We start from the raw sequence: 20,682 nt of genomic DNA on the forward strand, positions 1-20,682 counted from the left end.
CATACGCCAAACGGCAAAGCTGTGAATGAAACCGAAACCATCATCCGGAAAATCTTCGCGATGACTTGGGGACAAAGGTTAGGACGTACCGAAGGCGGTCAATAAAGTGTCAACTTCACGAGAGAACGCATTTTGCGCCGCTGTTACACCGTTTTACGTACATTGCAGCCGACACCTAACCCGGCAGATCGCGAAACACTCATTTTGTGGCACATGCACCGCCGCAATAAAGCGGTTTGAATTATCACAATTTCACTGCGTATTTATGACAAAGTCGGCAAGTGGAAGTTTTATTTCCAGAAGTCAGTCAGCCTGGATTTCTTTCGCTACACGGCCAGCAAAAGCGTTACACGAGTCTTACAGTTGTTAAAAGAGCCATCGTAATGTCATTGTCGTGGGCTCTGATAACTTTTCTGATGAGGTCAAAAGGATCCATTACTTTCAAAGCAGTCGCCAGAGTCAGTGTGTCTAGCGGATTGTCATTTTCCCCAGACGACGAGATGTTGGCATCATGTTGACAACAGCGGCTGCGGCGTGGCCACACGGGTGCCGTATCTTGAAAGCAATCTGCGACGTGCATAAAGTGCGCGCCCGCGCAGGCCTCATCTTCAGAGTGATTTGCGATGTGGGCAAAGTGCAACTAGTGCCGGTAGAGTCGTATGTGCTGTGCTTTCGACATTTAGTTCGCCTTGAAACGAGAGACTGCACGGAGGTCAATTCGCTCGCTGCTATTGCCGCACCTCCTCACTCCAGTGTTGACACCGAATTTCCGCGATCATCAAGTGAGATGTGTTCATGTTTAGCTGTTCGTGCGTGACACTGTGCTTATCTATTTAGTTAGTAAGCGAATGTTTACAAGTTTATACGGCCGATAAAACTTCTATCCTCAGTTCGTATAGCTGTCTACTAATCTGCTATCGCAATCAATGCTTTGCCTTTTGGGCGAAACTGCGAAATTTTTTCCTTCCGCTTTCTGCCTCGGCGATCATATGTGCCTTCACGAGAGAGACAAATTTATGGTTCTTCGTTGGCATAACCGTTTCGACCGGACACACACCACAGAGAAAACGGTAGCGAATGTAGTGATCCCGCACAGGTGCGTGAGGACCACGCGTGGCTGTTAATTGCAGTGGCTTAAGTCGGTATTTTGAATTTGATTTCGTTTGCAAAAACCTCGTTCAAGTGGAAATACAATCGTCACAGCTTTGGAAGGGCCTTTTAATTTGACTACTCGCAATTCCAGTTTCAGTTCAGTCCCAGTTTCGTTCTTAAAGAGTTAGTTGAAGTGGCAATACCGAATAAAGTGCCTTCGTTATGAAGAGACTTTTGTAGCGTTAGCTACATGGCCGAGGTTGAGCAGTTTCGCGTGGCTCCTAGAGAGCCGGGCTGCGCATGCGCGAGCAGCAGTGACATCACACGGTGCACAGCTGGTGTGCCGGAGTCGCCGCCGCCGCGCGCACCTCGCCGGTCTGTGCATTCCAGAGGAGTGACGTCATAGCCGCGGCAGATGCCTTGGCGCCAGCGCGTGCCCAGCTGTGCGCCTCTGTTGCGCAGTAGCCAAGTCTGACGCTGCGCCGGAGCCACTTGATATCGCCTCTCATTTTGTGCGCCTGCATTTGCGAGTGAACTGCCAAACGTAGTGGTGCCCAAGGGTGAAGCTTGTGCCGTTCAGCTTGATGAAAGTGGTGTGGTCATCGAACAATTCAGTTAGACACTATAGACGTAGTGGATACGTCTATACCTAGTCGTGTGGCAAGTGAACTGTGTGTGGTGGCTGGTGACTTCAATTGTGCTCCAGACTCTCTTGGTGTTCCTTTGAAGCACACGTGTAACCTGGACTTAGCCAGTGTTCCAACTGTACAGACGACCCAATGGGGAACCACCATTGATCTTGTGTATCAGAGACAGACAATCAATTTCAAATGCTGCGTTGGGGCCATAGAGACGGCAGCGTGTTACCACACTGACCACCGAGCCGTCTTTGCGGCAATAGAGAAGCAACCAGATGTTGAGCAAAAAAAAAAAACATACATGCGTCACATAATGCATATACCGGGTGTGTGTCATTGAAGCAGCAGTAAGCATGATAATCAAGTTAACCCTAGACAACCAGGAAAGCTAAGAATAGCCTGCTTAGGCTTAGCTCACACTACGTATATCCTGGCATAGCCGAGCTAAGCCACTGCAAATTTTTTTTATGTTACTTTCTATGGGCAGCTGACAGGGAATCGGAAAATCTTCGCTGTAGCGGAAATTTCATTGTAGTGGCGTTCGTTGTAGAGGGATTCGACTGTACTTTATCCTAAAGCATGCACTATTTTCAGAAGGTATCAGTAAATTCTTTAGCCTTGAGAGGAACAAATTCCAAGAGGCTTCAGTGGGTAGCCGCAAGCCTGCCTCGTGTAAGGCCTGCATCCTTTGAAAAAATAAATGTGGAAGAAATAGTGCTGGCCCTACAAGATTAAATACAGTAGTTGCTGTGTTCCAGAGTCAATGAAATCAGTACTCCTGCTACTTTGAAAATGCCGGATCACTATATAATTGATCTTTTCAACAATTTGAAAATTTTTGTGTCAGGCTCGCATGAACATATTGGGGATTTGTATTATCATCATCATCAACCTATATTTATGTTCACTGCAGGACGAAGGCATCTCCCTGCGATCTCCAATTGCCCCTGTAAATAAAGACAGGGGTAATTGTATTAGTATACTGGATTATTAATGCTGTTTTAGTATGATTCTAAAACAGCAGAAAAAAAGTCAAAATTTCTTAGTGCTGGCCACCTTTTGTCTGTGTGGAAAATGATGTCAACACTGTTACACGTTGCAGCTTGCCTATAGTTAAACAGTCCGGCTGTGGGGCTCATTGCTTGTGGCTGGTTGATCTGGAGCAGCATTCTTATATTGCGGAACAAACCTGCAGGATTGACCACTGGGACACGGAGAAAGAGCGGCTCCTGTTCCTGACAGACTACAGCCTGATCGTGCTCAAGTACGACTTCATCACCCTCAAGCTGCTCGAGTACCGGCGGCTGCACCTCAAGACATTCGACGTGGTGCAAGTGGGCCTCCTCACCTACCCAAACAAGTCGTTCATGCCGTGAGTGTCCTGTCATGCACGACTGATGCCAGGGGACTGTTTTCCCAATGCAGTGTAACGCACTTGATATGAGAGATCCTGTGATGTGCCAGCTGAGGTGGAACTGTTTAATCATTTGCCAACTGTATATATTACCGTATTTACACGATTGTAAGTCGACTCGAATGTAGGTCGACCCCCCCAAAATTGCATGTCTCAAAAAAAAAAAAAAATGGGGGGGAGAAAAACCACACGAGTGCATTTCACACAAGGGAAATTTATTGATGGGGTTGCTAAGACTACTCATCGTCACTAGAGTTGACCTCACTGGTACTGCTGCCGTCATAGCTGCTGCGGTCCCACAGCACGTCATCATCAAAAGTGAGTCCACACTTCGCGAACGACCGCACCACGACATCGCGCGATACAGCCCCCCACGCAGAGAGGACCCACCCGCACACAGTAGCCAGTGAGGCCAAATTTTCTCGCGCTGAATCCGCCACTGCTGCACCACACGTTCACTGACTCCAGACTTGCGTCCTGCTGCGCAGTTGTTAGTTTCCTCAACATGGAGGATAGCAGCCCGTTTGAACGCTGCCGAGAACGAGCGCCGAAAGTTCTTGGCACTCATGACAGGCGCGACGATTCAGCACAACAGCAGAAGTGACAGATGCGCGCGGCCGTCGAAAACAATCGTATCTCAAAGAAAAGCTCTTCCGCCAACTACTAATACCCCCCAAACGACGGCTCTTCCACCAACTACCAATACCCCCTAACGGCGGCTCTTCCGCCAGCTACCAATACCCCCCAAATGGCGGCTCTTCCTCCATCTACCAATACCCCCTAAGCGGTGGCTCTTCCATGATCGATGCTCCCACAAGAGCCGTGCGCTCGTGGTGCGCGCAATCAAAATGTATGCAATACAGTAAATTATTACGCTACGCTTCTACCGTAACCATAAAAACGTAGGTGCAAAGTTGTAACCACGCCGTAGCACCCCTGATTTGTCGTTTCTCTTGCCGTTACTAGCGGTACACGGTTCGGTTTCGATTCTAAGTCGACCCCCCCAACTTTGGATTGCCAAATTTGAAAAAATGGGTCGACCTACAATCGTGTAAATACGGTATATCTGTATATGGTCTCCTTGCTATCTGCTCCTTGTCCCATCTCTTATTGTCACTTTCTGTCTGTTAATCCCATTTTCCCTGGTCCCTCTGCTGACCACCATCGTTCAGGTGTCAAACATAACGCTACACAGGTGCAGTGCAGTTAGGAGGAATTTCCTACATTCCTCTTTTGCAACTATTTGTATAACATAACTAATGACTTTTAGTACTATATTAGTACTAGTATACAATTTATACTACTATAGAGAGAGGGAAAGTTTAATGATATCTGGAGAAGTTAGCCTAGCAACAAGCGTGGCATGCTACTTCAGGTAAAAAGGCAAGGGAGGAAAGAAAGGGAGTGAGAGGGAAACAAAGCTGCACCTGCTTGCAGTATGCCCACCAATACAAAAATTATTTTACAATGTCTCATTGAGGGCTTCATCCCACAGGACTGCTACTATAAGCACTTTAGTGGGGCGCAGTTCACATCCCATAGTCCAGGAACGTGCTGCATTTGTATCGTGTCGCAGAACGTGTCACATCTTTACTGCTACTATACATGTATACCATTACTACTAGTACTACTATTAGTAATGTATGGCCCTGGGATCAATTTCAACCGCTCGAGGTACTTTAATGGGCACTTGAGGCTCACTGCATGGAAGCTTTGGTGTTCAGCTCCCTTTGGAATGCAGAAGCCCTGGATGGGAATCGATCATATGACCTTGTGCTCAGACGTGGAGTGCCATAACCACTGAGTCTTTGGCATGACAGGACGAGAAATTAGTCTCAAGAGTTTAGAAAAAGTTGGGCTCAATGCTGGAGAAAGGGGAAGAATGTACAGCCGTTGGATCTTTTTTGCTTACTTGTATTTCATTTTTCTTTCGAAGAACAACACTCTGCAAGCACATGAAGCTTGCGTTCTCAGAAGCACCATGAAGACAAAGGAGTGCTGAATAGAATAAATACTGTAGAACCCCGCTGATACGTTTTTCACAGGACCGTAAAAAAATGCGAGAGCTGAGAAACAGGAAAAATTGAAAATGAGAGTAGTGGTGAACTGCACACAATTTTATTTGAATTCTTACGTTTGAAAAAAAAACCAAAAAGTTTCAGTTTCGCCCTAAAGCCGAAGTATCGATTGCGATAGCAAATTAGTAGACAGCTATACAAAGTAAGGATAGTAGTTTTATCATCCGTATAAACTTGTAAACATTCGCTTATGAACTATATTAACAAGTATGGTGTCAGCACGCACAGGCAAACATGAACACATCACACTCGATGAGTGCGGACACTCGCTATCAAAATGCCGACATGACTTTCGTGCTGTCTATCGCTTCAACCCAAACTGAGTGCCGAGAACACGCAGCATGCACAAAGCTGTGAGCCACCGACGCACCTACACTGCCTAGACATCCCCCAATGCAGATCGCTTTCAAGGTAAGGTCCGTGCGGCCATGCAGTTCGCAGTTGATGCCAGAGTACAACACCGCGTAGGCGCGCACTTTTTCTGCGTCTTAAATCGCTTTCAAGTTACGGCGCCCGCGTGGCCGCCGCCAGAGTAAACCCCTCCCCCCACGTGTCTCACGCGCGACAGGAGAAGCGCGTTTTCTCCCCACTTTTCTTTCTTGCGTGTGCAAGATTTTGCCACTGTCATCAGCTCCCCTCACATGCTTTCACTTGCACTCACAGGATACGTCGCACGGCAACGGTGTTATCGCCTTTGGACTTCATACGTAACAGCTATGCGCCAAAACCAATTTTACGGCCCCAACACGTCACAGACACCGCCTTTAGATAGCAAATACGAATCTCAAAGGCCATGCTTTTGCTGGTGGAAAGCGAAAATACGTCATAGGGTGTCGGCCCCGGCACTTTGTGCGGCCAGTCGCCATCGTCAAGCCGCCAAGCCAAGTGACATGAAAAGTCAACAGGGCTGCTCGGGCCGGCGAAGGGTCGCAGTTTGCAACGCATGATGCGAGAATGGTCCCACAGTTGCAACGCAACAGCGGGGTTACCAATGCATTGGGTCCTATGGGAGCTATACCGGGACCGGCCGAAAACGACGTAACAGCCAGGAAAATGCAGTACCCGGGAATGTCACAGCGGGATTTTACTGTAGAGCATATTGGTAGATTCCGCTCATAAGTTTTATTGTGAAGCTGTCTTGGCAGTTTTTTCACCAACGTTTTGTGATGGCCATACAGATATTAGCAGCGTCCGCGCAGGGCCAGGTAGTTTATTGAGGGGCAGCTTCAGCTTTTCTTCTCTTTTTTTTTTTTTTGGTTATGTCTTTCGAGAAACTTTTGCTGCATGTTCTGCTCTCTGTCCTGCTAACTTACGCCAGGTAACTCGCCCATCTAACATTTGGTTCCTGTACAAATAAATTTTAAAGGCAGGCACCCGTGCGTACACATTGCATACTTCAGTGCACTGGCCCTTAGTTCAGAGCAGTTTTGTTGGAAAATGAGTGCAACTGTTCACTGCACGAGTGCAAGTTTTATAGATGCACTGTATGGGCTGAGGTGGGTATTTCTGTGATAAAGAAAAGTTGGAGTCGAAGTATTGGTTACTCAGGTCATTTTATGCCGATGATTACATTGGCACAATTCTGTATTTATCCGATTCTAATGCGCCCCTGAATTTAATGTGCACCCAGTTTTTATTGATTCAGTCAGGAGATATTGTGCACTCAAATCAAACATGCATACACACACTTCTAGTATATCAGAACAAAAGAGCATGCCTCCATTATTGTAATATGAGAATTGATATGAAGCATGGAGAACTTACGTCCACAGAACATGTATTTACTCATAATGTGCATTGTTCTCACTACCTATAGATCACTACCAGTAATGTTCTCCGAAGTCTTGAATGTCTACTGCGCTACTAGTTACTGTTCTAGTTGGTACTCAATAATTTAACGTGGGTATCTTCTGGAATTGCAGCATGTTGCCCATGCTGGCTGAAGGCCTAACACGTTTCAACTGCACGAATTAACGGGCAACCTTCAGAGTTCTTGCGCTGTGTCTCACTGAATGATATTGCAGTTCGTGAACAGGTTATGGCCAGATGTGATGATTGCGCATGCACCCCGCGTTTTGCGATGACATCCGTTGCTGTTGAGAAGCATTTGCGGATCAACAAGTTCTCGGATTGGCCATTCGTGGCACCCTTTTTCTTGCTTGCTGTCGGAAACGCTGCCACCTTGGTCGTTTGTTACCCAAATGACCCGCATGTTCCGGTCGTCGCGTAGGAAGCTCAGTTCTGTGATGGACACGGTGCGGAATCGGCTGGTGTCCCCGAGGCATCGGGGTGGCAGTGGCGTGCCCCACGCTGCTGCGCCCCCTGGCCAAGACGTGCTCACGGGCTGTGGCGATTTCGAGGCAGAGGAGGCCACACCACTCTTTCCTGCTGCTCCTGCTCTCTCTTCCTCTTCTCCTCACAGGTCTTTTACTCCTTCTCTCACTGCTTCTCTCACTGCTCTCTCTATCTCGCCACTATGTTGCTTGTGTCCTTTGTAGCGAAATAAATTTGGGGAAGTCTAAACGACTTTCACCAGATGCACTCCCATTTGGGGGATGAATGGATGCAGTCACACCCATCTATATTGAATTCGCAGCAAAAGTGCTCGTGAGGTTGATATAGTGAGAAATTTGATCTAGATATATAATTAAATTCGTCTGCTAAAAAGGCATAACTTTGTTTTCTTTTATTTGTTTTTCCAAAGAGACTTACCTTACCAGGAGAGACAGTGGTTCGCTGTTCAGAATCAAATCAGAATGAAATTTTATTACTACATACGAAGTTATTATGACGTAATATACAGGAGGAGGTTCCTGAGTCGGAGACTGAATTGGGACCTCCTCTACATGGTATACACGAAAGGAAAAGTAAACTTAGTTAACGCAGCGACAGTAATAAATACAGCTATAACAGTAATAAATACAACTATTTCAGCCACTGCTTGGATGTCATGAAGTCACGGGTTTCTTAACCAGAGCGCGCAGAGCCATGTGCAAGGTGCCAGTCATTAGACATGCAAAATTTATTCACTTTGTTATTATAAATAATTTTGTTTACCTATACTTTTTTTTTGAAAGGGCTGTTGGCTTGGCACGTGTTGATGTGCAGTGACATTTCTGGGAATGTGTGGATGGTGCACACCGTAGCAGAAGGAAAGCTTCATGTTTTCTCTTCGTTTCCTTTTGTATTGAGTGCAGTAATTTCGTGTCTGTACAGAAAAGCCGTCTGACGCTGCGTAAAAATTGACTAGCCGGGTGTAGGTGCTATTTTCATTCCATGGAATTCTAGTCTATGTTTCTCTGCATCCTCATAATGTACATACTACAAAATTATTTTTTTCTACATGATGGCTAATCCAATTTACCTAGATTCAATATAATGTGGTTTGACTGTAGACTTCTATCGCGTTGCGGTGGTGTGTCACTAAGTTCGTGCGCAGTGGCATTCTTCATTTTAACTTCATAATGAGGGCAGGAAGCTCTGTAGGTGGCACTAGGGGTTTCGAGGCATGGACAGAAAGCAAACATGATGTGTGCTGCATGGAGGATAAGCAGCTGTTCCTTCATACTTAAATCAAGCTTTATTCCAATCAAATTTCATGCCGAAGGCCGTGGTCATGAAGCCGCTTCACACTGGCTTGACTAGGAGCACAATCCAGTACTATAAGTGATGGGGACAGGCAAATACAGCACAGCAAGGATACACTTAAAAAAAATAAAAAGTTTTACATATACATGAGCAAAACAGTAATGTCACAGACGCATTGTGAATATAGATTAAATTGAAGCATAAATATATGCATTTATATAAATATAAATAGAAACATGCGTGTTCGAATCACGTCTGGGTCACCAATATTGTAGATGTAGCGTGCATGTATTTCAAGCTGCCGCCAGGGGCACCAGCTGCAGTCACGGACGCTGCGTGCGTTTGGTGTGAACGCGGGGAAACGTGGATGGCGTCGGCAGCAGCTCTGCATGTTGCCTCGTTGCATTCGCTGACCCCTTCCGCGGCTACAACCAACAAGCACTGTTGCGTATCATTCAGGCTCCCGACTTTCACCGGGCATCTTCGCTAGCCGAGGGCCTATGTAGCAGCACCAACGAGGCAACGTGCAGAGCTGCTGCCGGCGCCGTCTGCATTTTCCCGCTTTCCCACCGAACGCGCGCAGCGTGCGTGACTGCAGCTGGTGCCTCTGGTGGCGGCTCGGAGGTTTCACCAGAAAACAAAACTCGACACTCGTCGAGCAGTGTCGGAAGTCACTGCCAGCTTCAAGCCTTGCAACGTTTCTATATAAATAAGTTCCTGTTTACCCGCCACGGTGGCTCAGTCAGCTAAGGCTGAGCCTTAGCTGACTGAGCACGACGTCGCGGGATCGAATCCCGGCCGTGGCGGCCGCATGCAAATGCAAAGACGCCTGTGTGCTTGCGTTGTAGTGCACGTTCAAAAACCCCAGGTGGGCAAAATTCATCCGGAGCCCTCCACTGTGGCGTGCCTCATAATCAGAATTTGTTTTGGCATGTAAAACCTCAGAAAGAAGAAGTAAGTTCCTTTTGTATATTTGTGCTTGCTTGTGCTTAAGCAATGGCTTCACGTGAAATACATGCGTGCTACATCTACACCACTGACTAAACATTAAAGGCAGGCGTGGAATGCACTATATCGCAATAAGCACAATATCGGCACTAAGTTGACAATGGATAAAATATACAGACTGGATTAATTGAATCACCTTGTACATATAAACGAAAAAGTACATCATGCAGTGTGCCAGACTTCAGCGTGCTAAACTGAAGGTATCCCAAATAAATTTTTGTACTGGCTTGAACTGCTAGAACTACAGTGGAACCTCATTAAACCGTAGTTTCTTATTAAATGTAGTTGAGACGAATCCCCAACTCGGCTACCCTTTAATTTAATGCGTTTGGTACCCGCTTTAGCCGTAGCGGTACATCCGGTACCTGTCCGTTAATGCGTAGTATTCACTCGTCGAATACCCATCATACTCCGTTGCAGTCTTGCGCTCCTTCGGCCAACCGATTCTGCACGCAGCGCGCTAAGCGCGTGTTTACCCACAGTAACCAAGCACGATCTTTATTTAAATAAAGTTGTTTCTCTCTCTACGCGTTGCATGCATGCGCACGGATCTCCGTGGCCATTGCGACGCCTAGCCTCCGAGCCGCGCCGCGCACAATCTCGGAGTAGTAATCTTGGAGGCCACAGCGGAGCGACTTAGCGAGATGCCGTTGTCTGCGAGTGCTCTCGCGAGATCTCGCGTGACGCCGTTGCCGGCGAGAGCAGTCGGAGCAGCCGTGGACGTGCGCACATGTGCGCAGTTGTTTTGTTCGCCAGCCGTACCGCACGTGTGCTGAACTTCACGACGACTTGAGGACGCGGCGTGATCGTGACAGGACTGCCCGAACTTCACGACAGTGATCTGCGGACGCGGTGTGATTGTGACAGGACCGCACAATGTCGAACAGGCAAGTGAAGCATCGCGTGATGGGCATCAAAGAAAACCTGGATATAATCAACGACATTCAACGTGGAGCAAAGAAGTCTGTGTTGACACGGGAGAAAGGCCTGCCACTGAGTACTGTTTGTGGCATTTGGGCAGCGCGAGAGAAGGTGCTTAATGGTGCACCGTCCAACCTCAAGCGTTGCCGTTTAAGGGGCTCGAGTTACCCAGACGTCGAGGAGTCTTTGGTGCGTTGGCTAAAAAATGCAAGGGCAAAAAATTTGCCTGTGACCGGACCCCTTCTTACCGAAAAGGCGCTGTGCTTCGCCACACAGATGGGTCACGACAGTTTTGTTTGCAACAGTGGCTGGCTCGCTAGGTTCAAGACGCGGTACAACTTAACAACAAAGGTTGTTTCCGGCGAAGGTACAGCGGCAGACGAAAGCGGCGCGGAGGACTGGGCCAGCGGCAAGCTGCAACATATATTGCGAGGCTATTCCCCAGAAGATATATTTAACATGGACGAATCGGCACTTTTTTTTAAGATGTTGCCGAACCGAACGCTAGCTTTTAAAGGGGAAACCTGCACAGGCGGAAAACAAGCGAAGGAGAGACTATCGGTCGCATTTGCAGCCAACATAGCAGGGACTGAAAAGCTGCCGCTCCTCGTTATCGGCAAGGCCGCGAAGCCGAGATGCTTTAAGGGTGGCCGACTTCCGTCAGGCGTGTTCTATCGTAACAACACCAAAGCCTGGATGACCTCGAAGCTGTTTGAAGAGTACGTGCGCCTAGTGGACCGTCGCTTTACCGTCCTCGTAAGAAAAATTGTTATGGTCATAGATAATGCACCGGCTCACGTGGAACTTGAGAAGCTTTCTGCCGTGAAGCTGGAGTTCCTGGCAGCAAACACAACCGTACTTTCACAGCCCTTGGACCAAGGAATAATTCGGTCTGTTAAACAATTGTACCGAAAAAACATGCTGCGCAGGATGCTTCTTGCAATGGAAAGTGGGAAAACTTACAGCATCGACATGCTGGGCGCGATACATTTGCTGGCTTATTCGTGGCAGCAAGTAACAGCCGCAACTGTGAGGAACTGTTTCGCGCGTGCACAGTTCGTTGTGTCCGCAGTGTCCGCCCAAGAAATCAATCCAAGCGAAGTGGATGCGGATGAAGAAGTGGCTGACGACAGCGACTGCGAGGCGCTGCTTGCAGAAGTTTTGGAGCGACAAGGTCGCGGCGACAGAGTGCTGTTTTCGGCGTTTTGCGACGTCGATAATGACGTCGAAACTTGTGAAGATTTGTCCGACAGTGACATTGTGAACTCGCTTAGTACCAAATTATGCAGCGCAAGCGACGGTGAGGACGACAACGCCGAGCTGGAAGATGTGCCGTGTCCGTCCGTTGAAGAAGCAGCGCGAGCTCTAGATGTGATGCGGCTGTTCGCCGAAAAGAGAGGGTTAATGACACATTGGCCTTCCACTTGGACGGCTTCGAAACCAGTTGTCACTGCGAGGCCGCCGAAGCGGCAAATGAAAGTGACGGATTTTTGTGCCCTGTTTCCGCAAAATAAAGAAGTTTTTTGGTTTTCTTGCGAAACGCGTTTTATTCCACAGGCAGGTAAGTGCATATTTATTACTTTCGGGTAAGCCGTAGTGCCGCTTAGCACGTACTTTTTCACGTCCCCGTCAGGTACGGTTTAACGAGATTCCACTGTAATATTTTTACCAGCTTTGCAGGCAGCATCTTCACTGCTTTCTAGGGCGGTGTTCTTGGCCATTCACTTTCAGAGACATTGTCACTTTCCAGAGATTTCGCATGACTAGCATTTAGACGTGTGGGCGTCTGTAGGCAACAGCATTCCTGGCAATGCTCAGAAGCCGCATGTGCCGTAGATGCTGATGCACGAAAAGCTAGCCGCAGGAAATCTGTAGAAAGGGGTTGCATTCCCCGGAAGTGAACGACCGAGAATACCACCCCTTTACAGCACAAAATGGGTCCCGATTCTACGTCTCCCGATTCTACATAGTCAGCTGCTCAGCCTAGAATAGTCAGTGCTGTGTAGTCATTGGAGACAAGGTCCTCAACAAGTCCAGGTACTGATATGCTTTGTCATTGTGTTGTACGTAATGACTTTGCAGATAAAATGTGTGGGTATGTACTCGGTCTTTACTGCATAGTTATCACAGAAGGCGCAAGCTACACAGAGGTTGAATTTGTTTAATAATCATGGTTGCTTCAAGATGGTGTGAGAAGCTATTTTCTGCATGTATCCTTGCTTTTCCTTTCTTCCCTTCATCTCATTTCACTTTCACTTAAGATCTTCTTTTCTGCTATTGAACTGTGTCTGCCAGTGGCTCACGCTGCCTTTTTCTGGACTCATGCATGTAGTGTGAGGCCTCACTTTCAAAATAATAGCAACACAGAAATCACGGCCAGTGTAGATGCAATGTTGCGTGGGCCACGTTATTAGCCTTATACTGGACACCGTTGGCTTAGTATTGGACCGGCAATGGCCTAATTTCTGGTACCACTTTAAAAGGCTTGTACACTTAGTTGGAAACTGTTCTCTTGTGTCTTTATAAAGCTACAGTCTGTTTCGTTTGGAACCAAGTTTTTCATTGCTTATAAACACTGCAAGAAATTAGAAGAGATGGTAATGAAATTGAATGGCTTACTACTGACCTGCAACGAAAAGTTAGCTGTGCTCTGTGCACTGAATAATTAGTGCAAGAAGAGGGTGGCAGCATGAACATATATAAAGTTTATCACTGTCAAATTAGAAAACGGAAGAATTATGGAGAACTAGGGCAGAACCTCGCTGCAACTATTAAAAGCAGTAGCTGCTTCCCTGCTTGGCTTCTGCAATGACTTGTTTTTATAGCTCATTCTTAAGACTTGTCAGTATGATCACTTTGTCAGCATGGCGACCTCGTGCATAGACTGAAGCAGCATGGTGAAATCGCTTCTGCTATTGATCGTGGTACCAAGAGTTTGCTCTCATAGGGCTCTGCAATTCTTTGCCATATACTGCATTTTAGCAATGGATGTCTGTGGTGTAGATGGTCCGAGTTCTAGTTTTCTGTTACATAATGGCTTTGTTTACATTTACAAGATGGACTTGAAATGTTCGCCTCCCTCAAAGTTGTTTTGAGGTCCATTTGCTTTGTAAAGCAGCCAGGTGGTGCACCTTTTTGATCACTTGTACTGCAGAGATATACCTTACAACATCTAACATAACGCCTAGGTTAGTTATAGCTATGTTAGGCTAGAAGAAAAAGGCTTGCATTGGAATGGTGTCCACATCACACTCTGCAATCTGCCCCAGCGATGGCTCCTTGAGACTGATGGAAAGCATTTGGAATAGAGCATCAAGTGCAAGAGAAAATAAACATACCAATGGCTCTGTGTTGGCACCATAGCGCTGCTCAAGCGTGTCAGGAAGTGGCACGCAAGAACTGCATTTTTAAAATGTGTGGTCCAACTTCATGGCAGTGTGACCAAGTTTGTTTTGAGCTTGTGTCAGTTTTTTGCATGGCCTCCGGGATTGGACCATTCCGCTGCAACAGCGGAGTTTCGTGTCATAATCTCAATGGTCAGGCTTTTAGCTAACTGCGCTGTCACCGCTTTTGCTTAGACAAGGGAAACATGCTGCATCAGAGCTTGTATGCATGAATAATCGGGAGTTTGTTCCACTGAAATCAATTTCGCGCATCAGAAGGTATGTATGTTAAAGAGCCAGATTTATGTAGGACAGACATGGGGAAATCTTGCTGTGTCTAGTTTTGTTTTAGCACCGGTGTATTATGCATTGCAATATTTGTAACCAGCTAGTCAGGCTCCCTCTTTTAAGGGGGGACGCAGGGATCAGATCGCGAAAATCACGAGAAAAGTCGGTTTTTGGAAAACCCCCATTTCGGTATCTGCAACGCCTAATCTACGCTGTATCAAAATGGTGTGGCTGAAAACGCGCTAAAAGTGCCCGAAAAAAATTAATTTGTCAGTGCACAGGGCGAGAAAACAGCTTTAAATCGCGCAAAATCACCGCCGTTCACGGAGCCATATCTTGTATTTCCCGCCACCGAGCGCCGCCATCTTGGTATCGTTCGAAAGCTCAAAGTTTCGCCGTTCCGCTAGAGTGACCTAGAATATGGGAGAGTGTCCAAAGCGCCGCGCGAATGCATGGGAGGAGCGAGGACCTTTTTGTGTGAACTCCCGCGCCGCGGCGCCGCTGTACCGGACCCGTGGGCTTTCTCCGCTGCGGAAGCCGCGCCAAGGCAGCGAGCGTCTGCTACGAGCCTGATATTTTGGTTGCTATTAGCCAACATTGCGAGAATTTTGGATAAATTTAGTACCACGTCACCGCAAGGTAATACCGCAGTGACTCACCAGACAGAGAACGCGCTTGCCGGCTGTGAATACGCGTATTTCACATACTGATAGCTCACTTGGTCCGCGCTTACGTGGCTGTTTGAGTAACGCATTCCACGCCCTTTAGTTATGCGGGGAATGAGCAACGTGAACGTGCTGCAGAAGAAAATAAGCTGGAGACCGCGATAATAACCAAGAGAACGTAGCAGATATGGCTAGCTCATGCTAACGCTTTTACACCCTATCGTTTCCTTTCTTTTATTTCACGCATTCGATTTGTTTTACAAGACTGCCTCCCGCGCTCTGCTGTTTCTGTATTAAGGCGAAATCCTTAACTGGCTCTTGGGAAGCGGAATGTGTCTGTTGGCCGATGCCACGTTACCAAAAATAAATACAAACCGCGTAACTCTCGCGTCTCGTTCACTTGGTATATATACCAAAGTACAGCGTGGAAGGGCACAAATGTATGACTAAGATGACTGATGGGTCATGGCATACTTGACACTTCACATACTTGGACTCACGTCACGATTAACGATGACAATATGACGTGTGGTCATATGACGACGGCCAGAAATCCCTCTGATGCTGTGGGTGTGATGATAAAAATGTGTTGAATGCCAATCTCGATCTCAACGTGTCGAACTTACCCATATATCACGAAGAACTGAGAGCACAGGTAAAGGGTAATAATAGTAATAATAATTTCCCCAAAATCACAATATGGCTATGAGAGACGCCGCAGTGGAGGGCTCCGTTAATTTCGACCACCTGGGGTTCTTTAACATTCACCTAATTCTATGTACACGGGTGTTTTATGCATTTCGCCTCCATAGAAATGTAAGCCGCCGAGTCCGGGAATCGAACCCGCGTCCTCGAGCTTAGCAGTACAACCTACCAAAGCCACTAAGCTATAGCACGGCGTGTTAGGTAAAGGGTACGCGAGAAATATACACGGCAAAAAAAAAAAAAAGACAACTCAAAATAAATGAAACGCTAACAGTGCAACATTGTATACGTATGCCTCATTTCATTATTACGAGCAAGCGTCAGAAAACGAACATGATGGATTACGGAATGTGCAAATCGTCTTTCGCCTTCTTGTGTTGCAAGAGCGCAAACACTCAGCGAATTTTAACATGAGAGCAACTTTATGAATATTTGTTGCGTATGCTCGCTGGTTTGTACACAGCAAATATACTGATAAATAATTACGTACTTGTAGTTACGTAATGAAAGAGGCAACAAATCAACAGAACTTAAACTTTTAACTTTTTGCTGTTATTGAAGGTAACTATTTTAGGGATATGTAGAATCAATAGCGATATTTGTAGTGCATCAAAGGCAGTAATTTTCAAGACAATTTTCCGCTCAATATAATGCAAGCACAAACATCGTCACGCGCCATGAATGCTTCTTAGTTTGCGCAAAAAAACACACGTTACGCAATAACTATAATATAATGAGAAGTTACATGTTGGTAATTTCAGAGAGGATTCACGGATTATTAAAAAAAAGACTATTGCTGTAATAACTTTTACATAACAAATTAGTACATGGCTAGGCCCCAGTAGTAGCTATCTATTCATTTCAATGTAGAAAAAATATATTTGTTTAGCTATTGGCTGGATCGAATGGCTTTTCTTTCGAATGTCTGAATTTGAAGAAAGCTTGGCTCACGGTGAACCTTCAGGTACATCATGCGCGAAGTTTGTATTGAAGAGAGTGTAGAGCAAGAATTATTTATGTACGCAATCTCTGAAGCGAAATAAGCCAACAATATTGCGGCGTTAGGGCCGTCTTTGCTCTTTCTCTTGCTTCCCTTACACCTTCTCACTCTGCTCTGTTCATAATAAAATATTGTCGTGGCTAAAAATATTCGAATAAATACATATGCATATAGCTGTAAACCACTACTGATCGTGAGCGAAAATCGCGTAATGGTGAGCGAAGCGGTCACTGCACGCACGTAAGTATTTCACTTGACTGCGCGAGTCAAGTGAAATAGTCAAGTACTTTTTTCATTGCTGTTATTCTTGCAAGCATGGTGCTATTGCCCGCGTACCCATGCGAATAACGTTTCTTTTTTTTTACGTTCTTTCCTTGCGCGGGCTCATTTAGCACGTTTCTACGCACGCACAGTTACCGTAATACCGCTCCCGAAGTCTAGCACCGGAGCTAGGCCACGCTGATGAGTTTGATACGTTAGTTTTTGCATTATCTTGCTGCCCAAGCACAAAGAAACGCTCAAAGATGGGTAAGCTCCATGCAGCACCACACTGTTGAAGTTGAATAGAGTTCAAGTGCTTTGCGTGGAAAATGAACGCAAAAAACTACAGCGTGTAGCAGACGACCCTCGCTTCCCGCGCGCTTCGCGAGCGCGTAAAGCCCACGGGTCCGGAGCAGCAGCGGCGCGGCGCGGCAGTTCACACAAAAATGTGGTTGATCCCTCTTATATAGGAATCGGTATAGAACACGAAAGTGAAACGTGTCTTCACAGAAGTAGTGTAATGTTTATTGCACATTGATATATAATGTCTATTGGTGTTTTGTGGCTAAAGCGCCCTTAGGCGTTGATGCACCCACGCTGACGCCTGGTGGCACGTCTCCTCCATCACGACTACCAACGTCGATGACCATGAGCAACCGTCGTGCATATGGAAGCTGCACTACGCTGCACACGCTAACACAACGCGAAAGATGAAGCACGTAACTGACACACTAATACAACGCGCAAGACAAAGCACGTAACTGAATCGTCACCGAGTCAAATCAGCGCGTACAGCGCGTCGTAATTGCAGCCTCCGCGATCAACTTCAGAAACATTTTCAGAGCTAATTGCGGAGGCCACACTCCGCTGTGCTGAGTACGGTGAACGCCACCTAGGTGGCGTTGGTAGTGCTTCTTGATGCCAGCGTCCCTTCGAATGCTGGCATCGAGGCGTCTTGTAGTGCTGAGACCACCGAAGCGTTCACTGTCGGTGCGCGTTAGTGTCATAATGCAGTACTTCTCTTTTCTGCTCGTAGGCGGCGGCACCGCCCCGAGCAAGAGCGCGGGTACACGGAGGAGTGTTAGATATATAAGGCGCGTCTGTGTAGCTCTCTGCAAATGCGTTTGTGGCGCAATGGGTTAAACGCTCGGCGATCTATCGTCGCGGACCGAGAGGTCGTGGGTTCGATTTCCAAATTTTGCATGTTTGTGGAACTTTTTCTTCTGGTTTCTTTCTTTGTATTATGTTCGTGTACATTGTAAGCTGACGTATTTCCGTGACGGAAATACGTCAGTGAAGTCTTGGTGGACCCCGGCATAAAACACTTTCGTGTTAAAAGGCCCTCGCCGGAGCCGGCGCTTTGGACACTCTCCGATATTCTAGGTCACTCTAGTTCCGCTTCTCAATTCGTCGGTCGTCGCCATCTTGTAACAAACGCACAAACACAAAAGAAGCGTGGGTCTGCTGGAGGTAGTCACACGGGCCCTCCGATGAAAGCGGGCCTCCGATTGGCTGCCGTGGTGAAAGGCGTCTTCCCATTGGTTACTGCTGCAGCAGCGAGCAAGATGGCAACCGCAGTTGTCTGCTTCGCAAACCATGCCGGCGTCTTCACTTGACACGCAGAATTCGGATTTCTGAGAGCGCCCAGTTTAGTTATGGATCGTCGCTTGTTGGAGATGAAAGTTTGGACGAAGCACGCCTTCGGAATACGGAAGCGCAAGCCTCCTACGGCGAGAAAAATACGACGATTAGCGGGAGAAGCGGAGGAGCACCCGACTGAACCGCGCTACCTTGCACCGTGGATTACGTGCCGCGCTATCTTGCACCGTCTGACTCAAGCAGCGAAACCGACAATTGCCCTGTGCCATCGGTACCGACAACGCAGTCGACGGAAGACGCGCCAACGGAAGCTCCCGCGCCTCGGCGTACGGCCGCGCGAATCAGCTGAGATCGTATCGACGCGGGTCGAAGGTCACCAACGCCGGCAAAGACGGTGTACTTAGTTTGGTGCATCGTGCGACACGGACACGCCGCCTCTGAGCGAGCCCCAACTGTCGACGAGCTACAGTGTGATAACCGAAGATTCACCGGACAAATAGTCACCCGAACGGCGCACGATTCAGACGTGTTTCATGTCAGCGGTAACGGCAGAATCGCGAGCATGCAGCGTGCGCGACTCCCTTCGCGCGATGTCCACAACTGAACGGAAGTTCAATTTGATGGACTAGCCAGGCTATGAAATTTTCAAAGCCCACCAAACGAAGAGGCAAAGGTGCAAGAATATGCTTGGCAGCACTGATGCCAAAAATTATCGCCCTGATGCGTTCTAATAAACCTGCACTGCTTGCAAAACTTTGCAGGTCGTTTTCTCAATAGTGTTTTTTTTTGTTGGTCACCTCGCTCGTGGAAAGCATAGCACAACAATGGCTGGACCGATTTTGGTCCAGTTTGTTTTGCTGTGATCCATAAACTGTGCTGCACATCAAGACAGTCTTGAAATGTTCATTTATTTTTCCATTATTTAATTATTTCAGAATAACTACATGGCTCTATGCAGTGAAACACAAGTCACATGCATTTCTTATCGAGTAAAAAATTATGAGGGCACTAAAAAAAAATCTAACACTGTCTTGATATAGATTAGACATTTGGGCAAAGATACACAGTATTCCCAGTTCCGTACCATGTTTCGTTACTGTGCCAGGCTTTCCACGAGCAAGTAACTTGTAAACTTTTGTAAATTCTTATAAAACAAAAACTAATGAAGATATCTTAATGAAATTTTAGATTTGCCTCTCTATTGCAATGTACAGCGTGTGTGCCAAATTTCAGCCCTTTCTGTCAAGAAACAAAAAAGTTATTTTTCATCCCCTCCTCCCCCCTTAAAGCCACACTCAAGAGAAACATGATTTGAGCTGCACTAGCAAATTACCCTTGTACAATGCCAAGAATACCACTCTAACTGTTAGTAAAGGCCTTGGTAACGCATGAACGACACAAATACGACCGATGCATGGCTACCACTCTTAACTGTTAGTGAAGGCCTTGGTAACGTATGAAAGACACAAATACGACAGATGCATGGCTGCATTACCTTGTGAAGTTTCTGTACCAGCTTGCTATGACATAAGTTTTGATGGCTTCTGTTAGGGCCTGGTTAATTTATTAATGGTTAAAACGGACTGCATTTTACATTCTAAACGAGCGAAACGCTGATCATAGTAAGTTTCAAGTACTTTCACGGAGCCACAAAGGCCCAAATATGAAAAAATATATATATATACTTTGGAATTTATGACCTCACACTGACGTACCTACCGACAAAGGGGTTTCAACGCGAAATTGGAAAAAATGAGACTTTGACCTTCACTTTCTGGTCTTGCCACAAAATCAGCCAGAATAGTTTTGAAAGAAATTTGTTGATCACTTCAAAGGGATTTAGTGTTTCCTTTTCTCTAAATTCTCATTTAAATGTTGGTGGAAATAAGTACACCAGCTCCAGCTGTTCTGAGGCGAAACAAACGAAGATTGTGACTCTTTTTTTCTTCTCACAGTTGGCTTTCTTTTTTTCTGGTCTCAATAGTACAGTGCGCAGGGTGAAGCTCTTAACATGTTGGCATTCGCTGGCTGCTTAGCATTTA

The 20,682-nt window shown here is 46.7% G+C and overlaps 1 protein-coding gene across 2 annotated transcripts in view; it reads left to right on the plus strand.

The window, feature by feature from the left end:
• Positions 1 to 20,682, plus strand: part of LOC119445712 (tumor protein p63-regulated gene 1 protein-like) — a 43,962-nt gene that overhangs the window by 16,348 nt on the left and 6,932 nt on the right. Inside the window, exons 4-5 of one of the 2 annotated variants that reach the window (XM_037709994.2) lie at positions 2,926 to 3,102; positions 7,453 to 7,644. In XM_037709994.2, the coding sequence (XP_037565922.1) occupies positions 2,926 to 3,102; positions 7,453 to 7,644 (369 nt within the window). The remainder of the gene's footprint in view (positions 1 to 2,925; positions 3,103 to 7,452; positions 7,645 to 20,682) is intronic. The other variant, XM_037709995.2, reaches the window with a different exon arrangement.

Source organism: Dermacentor silvarum, chromosome 3 (assembly GCF_013339745.2).
Source record: "Dermacentor silvarum isolate Dsil-2018 chromosome 3, BIME_Dsil_1.4, whole genome shotgun sequence".
Lineage (NCBI taxonomy): Eukaryota > Metazoa > Arthropoda > Arachnida > Ixodida > Ixodidae > Dermacentor > Dermacentor silvarum.